At 36.4% G+C, this 7,503-nt stretch overlaps 1 protein-coding gene across 2 annotated transcripts in view; it reads right to left on the bottom strand.

Moving 5' to 3' along the window:
• The window catches only part of Tbc1d23 (TBC1 domain family member 23), a 69,097-nt gene that overhangs the window by 23,031 nt on the left and 38,563 nt on the right, over positions 1-7,503 (bottom strand). For both annotated transcript variants that reach the window (XM_004636583.2, XM_004636584.2), the window contains exons 10-12: positions 6,056-6,148; positions 3,402-3,572; positions 565-607 (exon numbers count right to left, since the gene is read on the bottom strand). In XM_004636583.2, the coding sequence (XP_004636640.1) occupies positions 565-607; positions 3,402-3,572; positions 6,056-6,148 (307 nt within the window). The remainder of the gene's footprint in view (positions 1-564; positions 608-3,401; positions 3,573-6,055; positions 6,149-7,503) is intronic.

Raw genomic sequence — 7,503 nt, 5'->3', positions numbered from 1 at the left:
GAACCAGGGATTGAATTTAGGCCCCTGTGCTTGCCAGGGAAGTGCTTATTCCACTGAGCCATCTCCCCGGCCCCTAATAATAATATATCTAAAGAATGCAAAAGATATACTGTATAAAGTTCCAGCTCCCTGTTTACCAGTCCTGTCAAATCTTTCTCCACAGGTGCAAATAATATAGGCAATATTTCATTATTTTGATAAAAATATTTTTTAGAGGGGCTGGAGATGTAGTTCAGCAGTAGCGGGTGACTGCACTATATGTGTTGAGGGTACAGGATTCAATCCACACCACCACAAAAACAAGTAAAATAAAATAAAAATTTAAAAATGCTTTTTGGAAACACAAGCTAATTGAACACATTAATTTAACAGTCTTTCCTCCAAACACTTACTCATTCCAATTGCCTGTTGTGTTTGCTATCTATATGTTCGGCTGGCCTTTCTTGAAAATATTGAACATTAAATAGAAAGTCTACTTAACTAATCTGGTTATTCCAAATAAGCTCTGACATTAAACATTATATTAAAGAGTAAAGGCAAAGAAATTAATAAAGAAAACCTTACCCATAAATCCTCCACTGGCAATACTCACATATTCTTTGTTTTTCTGCAGTGAAAATAAAAATGTAAATTATTTCAAAGTAGGACTTAATTAAAACTTCTGATAATTCCAAACACTGACAAAAGTAGTACACAGTTATATTATCACATTTTTGCACTTTCTTTTTTCCTTAACAGAGATTGGCACAGAGAGGCATACATATCACACACACACACACACACACACATACAAGCATTTGCACTGTGTAATGTGAGGTGTTGCCTGGGCAATAAGACAGGAACAATTTTGTAACTAATCACACCATATGATTTTACCTATATCGTAGTCCCAATAATTTAAGAGTCAAACCAATTTAAAGGGCATCAAATGCAACCATTTTACAAATATTTTGTAGGGCCAGCCAGATAGCTCAGTGGACTAAAGCACCTGCTTAGGCAGACAGCAGTGGCTGGGGTTTGATTCCCAGTGTGCCGTGCTGGCTCTGCCCCTGGGGCATACTGAGATGGTGATTGAGACTGGGCATGGTGGCATGCACCTGTAATCCCAGTGCTTATGAGGCTGAAAACAGGAGAATCAATATGAATCCGATCTACATAGTGAGATCCTGTAGACCCTGTACTAAATACATAAAAAAAAAGATAGTTATACTAAAAATATTTTGTATATTTCATAAAGAGAAATATACAAAGAAATTTTAGCTAATTATGGGGGATGATTTTTGGAGGTGACTAAATCTGAGGTGTGTACTGATGGGATCAAGGACGTGATGATGACTCTTGGTGGGACACTAGGATTAAGGCTGCCCTGTCCTGGGTGTCAGTGCTATCTGCTCTAAGGGTGGGTGGTCTGGATAAGAGAGAGACAGAGGGTTACTGTTTGCTGCTTGCTACTTCACTGCTTTGCTGCCTTCTACCTCCTATGAGTTGTTTCTCCTCTGTGATGCTCCTCAACCACACCAATCTGCCTTGGAGCTAGCCAACTATGAACTGAAACCTCTACAAACTGTGAGCTACATGAATCTTTCCTTCTTTAGCTTTAGCTGTGGAGTATTTTGTGTCAGCAAATAAGAACAGTAACTAAGACATCTGCCTCTCTAAAAAGATGTGACAGGGCTGGTGAGATAGCTCAGCAGACTAAGTGCCTGCTTAGGCAAGCGCAGGGACAGGGGTTCAATCTCTGGCACCATATGCTGCTTCTGCACCTGCCCCACCCCCAGACATGATAAACCAATGACCAAGTCTGGGTGTGGTGGCACATGCTTGTAATCCCAGCAATGGGGAGGTTGAAAACAAGAGGATCACTATGAATCTGAGCTGTGTAGTGAGACCCTGTACCAAATAAATAAATTAATTAATTAAGAAATGCAGTGCTTTATTTTTAGATCTTGGGAAAATCAAGGAAATTTACTCTTTACTAAAAAATGGTATGAAATGTGATTATGTTATGAAAAATTCATAGCATTCAATTATCTCATCTTTCAATTTAACTTTTCATGACAAAAATTTCTAAAATTCCACAAATAATGTGAATAATACTATCTCAACCCCTTACAATGTAAGAGCCCTTATAATATATACTTTATCCTACAGCATTTTTTAAATAGGCTATTTATTTAAATTTATAAGATGAGTTTGGGTTGGATGTGGTGGCACATGCCCGTAATCCCAGCACTTGAAAGGCTGAGGCAGAAGGATCAGCAGGGTTTGAGGTAAATCTGAGCTTGGAGAGTTCAAGGCCACCCTCAACTACACAGTGAGACCCTGCTTTGAAACATACATATACACACATTCGCGAGCACACACAAATTTTGGGCCCTACTTCTTTTGTTTTGTTTTGTTTGGTGGAACTGGGGATTGAACTCAAACCCTTGCACTTGCCAGGGAAGCACTTATTCCACTGAGCCATCTCCCTGGCCCTTTTAAATTCTTTCCTTTAAAGACTAAAATTATCTGATAGTAATACCTCTCCTCCAAATACCTGGGGTGGGTTGTTTGTTTTCCGGCAGAACCAGGGATTGAACTCAGACCCTTGTGCTTGCCAGGGATGCGCCCATTCCACTGAGTCATCTCCCTGGGCCCCAAATACCTGGTTTTGATTGTGTCTTTTAGGAATTTTGCCTTCAGTTTCTCAAACCAAATTCCCAATAAAACATAAAGAGATGTGAACCCAAACTGGTGTGTTTAATACCAAGTCTACTATTTCCCTGATTTCACAGCTGGAACGATACAAACTAAAGACCTTGACATATAAACTATAAAAATTACTTAACTATTTTACAAAGAATCATTACTGACTGAGGCTTTGTGAGAGGACAGTTTGAATATCAGTAACACAATTAGTTGTACTGAAAACAGTATGCCAATACTAGAAGAAAAGATGGCAAAATGTCATGAATATAAATGTGTATTTATGTATATGAATTACAGCTACTATAAAAAGTACTATAGCATGAACAAGCATTAAGATCAATACAACAGAATAATCCAGAAATAGAACCTGATGCATGGAAGAACTCAATGCACTATTAAAAACATGGTAGTTCAATTTGATAGCGCAATTCCTTTACTATCTGGAAAGCAATTTTTTTTTTTAAGTTTCTACCTCACTTCTTACGGAAACATGAATTCCAAATGGTTCAAAACTTAAAACATAAAAAACACACCATATAAGTATGTGAGAAAAATCTATAGAAAAGGACAGCTTTTCTTGGCAAGACACAAAACAAATCAACTAGAAAAAAGAATACAGATAACTCTAACTATATGCAAAAGCAAAAAGCTATGTAAATGTCTTCAATTTGAAAGCAACAGTCAAGCAAACTGAAATCATGTCAGTGTACCTGTAAAAAGTGTGCCAGCACCATGTTCATATACATGTCTTCTTCCTCCCTGCCACTACCCATAAAACAGAGATGCTCCCCACCAGCAATGGAGCCGGATTCAATGGACTGCTTCTGCGCTTCCAGCAAGGACTTTACCGACTGCGCAAACTCAGATGGATTCTGGAGCATCTAGACGATTTCAGAAAATTAATAAACACCACAAGTTTGTGTTTCATATACATTTGTACAACCTGAAGTATTTTTCCAGCAAGGACCCAACATTTAAAGAGCCACCAAGAAAACAAAGGGAAAAGATTTCTATAAATAAAATCCCTGGGATAGAAGAAATATCCATAAATATACCTGTAATTAGGATAAAAGTTGTAAATTTACAGAGAGGTTAAATTATGCAAAAAATACTGCTCTACTAACTTTTTGCTTTTGTTTTGTCTTGTGTGTGTGTGTATGTACGTGGTACTAAGGACTGAGCACAGGGCCTTTTGCCTTGAGCTATATCCCCAGCCCTTCTTTACTTTTTAAGACAGAATCTCATTAAATTGCCAAGTAGGCCAGGTTGGGGCTGACCTTGTGATCCTTCTGCCTCACCCACCTAAACAGCTGTGATTATAGGCATGAGCCACTGTGCTGAACAAATACTAGCTACAGTGTCCTGAAATAGAATGGAAAAAAATATTCAACACAAAGTGGAAGGTTCCATGATTAAAACCAGAAAGAACAGTGTCTGCGTGTTCTATTTCTCAGTTTCCAATTACAGGGCAAGTATGCCTTAGAGGACAGTCTAAAATAGAAGGCTATTTCTTTAGATATTATAGCCACGGGATGAAAAATCCATTTGTTACTCTCAAAAGAACAAGTATGCAGTAACTATGAAAAGTTTTAAAAGTTGTTATAGTGGAGCTACATAAAAAGTACAGAGACAATCCAACAGAAAAAAAATGAACATATCATACAGAAGACCAATTTATTGGGGGGGAAGAGGAAAACCAATAATTTCCAATAATGCTGCATTTGATCTTAGCCAAAAAGCTGAGAAGCGATTCTAATAATGCTAATGATACGCATTTACAACTGTGGGGTACAAGGCACTTCAGCCTTTTTAAAGGGTAACAAGCAGGGCGTGGTGACACACACTTGTAATCCCAGCACTTGGGAGGCTGAGGAGACAGGACTGCCACAAGTTTGAGGCCAGGCTGGACTACATGGCAAGACGCTGTCCCAAAACACTTTTTAAAAAGGGGTGGGGGGGAAAGACAAATACAATTTATATTCTCATCTCCTTCAACTCAACAATTCTACTTTTTTATTTTAGATGAAATATTTTATAATATTTATATTTATCACATAAATATTTTAGAGAAATATCTGTTTGCCTAAGTTCATAAAATATAAATGCAGCATCTTAAAAGAAACCTGAAAATGACTGGAATGTGCACTACCCAGACAAAAATCTCTGGTACATCTGCATCATGGATCACTATTACCATTAAAAATTTTAAAACGTACTTAAAAAGGAAGATCTCCAAGAAACTGTTAAAAGGCAAGTGGTTAAAAAAAAAAAAAAAAAAAAGAAATGGGCTTGCAAGATAGCTCAGCAATCTACTTGGGCAAGTTTAGGCAAGTGCAGGGGACCACGCGTTCAATCCATGGCACCACATGCCATGCCAGCCCTCCTCTCCGGGCAGGCTGTGCTGGCAAAGAAGAAAAAGAAAAAAGAAAGAAACAAAGTCTGCAAGATTATGTAAGTTGTTAATAGTTGCTAATGATGTTAGAGATCATCTTTGAAAAATTTTAATTCGTGTACTCATGAATGAACTGAATAAATTTTTAAAATACACTTAAGAATCAATGAAGAGAAAAAAGAATAAAAACTACAAAAAAAGCAAGGTACAGAGCTCACCTACACAACAGAAACCAGATGGCCTTGTTCATCCACGATGAACAAAGCTCCCTGAGTTCTACTTGCACCTCCCTCTAGTTTCCTATCAACACCTCCTAAACCTTTGTATACATCCTTTTAGCCTTAGCACCAACATTGCCAGACAAGTTATGAAGGAGAGTAAACGTTGGCAACAGGTTAGCACCCCACTTGTTTTCCCCACCTCTGAACCTCTAATAACACAAGAACTGCTTAAATGATGTCAGCTCCATTCTAATCATCTCTGACAAAATTTAATTATTTTATTCGTTCAACTGAAATGATCCTATAATAGTAATTTTAAGAACTGAACACTTACATGCAGACACTATTCTTATTTTAAATATCAACTTGTATGTATGCACATACTCTTGATTACAAAAAATGACTTATGGTAAAAGCTTTTAAAATTCTTACCCAATTATAGTAAGCTACTATTTATAATTACTTACCAGGTGCCAGGCACTATACTCACTGGCCTACCAAGTGGCCCATAGTAAGTTTAGAATTTACTGATGTAATAATAGCAAAGTAAGCCATGGCTACCAGCTGTCATTTACTCTTTGGGAGAAAGATATCCCAGACAAAAACGAAACCCAAGCATAACATGTCTTTCAAGGCAAAGACTCCCTCTTTACACAGGATGGAAAACATCTTGAACATGTATATTTATTTATAAGCTAAAGAAAAAATTAGATTTTTATTTCTAAAATATTCAGCAAGGATTTATACTAACCAGATCTGAATCTAAGTGGAAAGCAGTTGATAAATGCCCAGCATTATACTGTTCTGCAGGACGGCAATCCACCACAAAGAACCGGACTCCTTCCTAGAAGAGAAACATTTACATACTGAATTTGCCATGAGCTTCACATTCCACAGTATAATAGTAACAACTACTGCTTTAACCAATAGTAGTTAACCAAAGTTACAGAGAGTTCATTAGACCAATGAACTAAGTTTACTAGAGCAATAGGAATCACATAGAATTAGGAGAATTAAACTTGCATAGACACAAGCACATAACCTAAATGTCCCAAATGTTTTTATTAATTTTAAACAGTAAACAATTTTTTATATATTTTTGATTTGGAAGTCTTAAAATATGTAGCAAGAGAATGCCAGTTTGTACAATAAATCTAATTATATTAGAATCTGTTTCAGTGTGTATTATATAAACACTATATAGTTATAAACACTCTGGACACACTGTTGTTTTTACAGCAAATCCACAAATTTATCAATAATTCAGATAGGGGCCGGGGAGATGGCTCAGTAGAATAAGTGCTTCCTTGGCAAGCACAAGGGCCTGAGTTCAATCCCCAGTTCTGCAAAAAAAAAAATAAATAAATAATAATAATAATAATAATTCAGATAAAACACTAAATGTCCTTGGGGGAGTGGCTACAATGTAAATTTGAACTGAAAAGTTCATAGGTTCTCTTTAACCTGGATTACATATTTGCTTTTTAATATTAGTGCTAAAAAGAAATGAGGGTGTAATTTGAAAATTCTGAACCAGTATATATACTGAAAGAACTCCAACTGAGATCTACTGTAAAAGGTCTATCACTCTGTATCTACTCTTTTCCCCTGACTTTGGAAATACCCCCAAACTTCCAAACTTCCAAATATATACACCCAAGGTTAACTGTGACACCAAAAATTAATAGTAAACAGCATACAATGAAAAAAATATCAGTCATTTCGCTTATGAGATTATCATGAAGATCAGTCTAAATAATGGTACAGTTTTTATAAATGGTCTTTGGGGTAGCTTAATGGCATTAAACCATGTAACTTATTTTGCTGTATAACTACACAGAATTTAAGTTTAAAAAAAAAAAAGAATTTAAAAGTTAAATGTAAAATTCACTTTTTTAGTGCCTTATTTTTTGTGTGTGTTGTGGTACTGTGAATCAAAGTCAGGATATGGTGCTTCCCAGGCAGGCACTGTGCCACTGAGTTACATCCCCAGCACCCTTTCAGTACTTTATACAATACCACATTCTGCCTTGCTGAAATATGAAAAAAATGGTGTCAGGAATGACAAAAATAGTTTCTGATGATTAAAGGAACAGACAAGCTGGCAGTTTTAAAAAACTGATCATTGGGACAGAAGATTTAACATAGTATTCAAAAAAGCAAAACAGCCACATTTTTTAAAGAATATTTATTATTATT

This window comes from Octodon degus, unplaced genomic scaffold (assembly GCF_000260255.1).
Source record: "Octodon degus isolate 3935 unplaced genomic scaffold, OctDeg1.0 scaffold00081, whole genome shotgun sequence".
NCBI classification, from domain to species: Eukaryota; Metazoa; Chordata; class Mammalia; order Rodentia; family Octodontidae; genus Octodon; species Octodon degus.
This window is presented reverse-complemented; position numbering and strand designations above follow the sequence as displayed.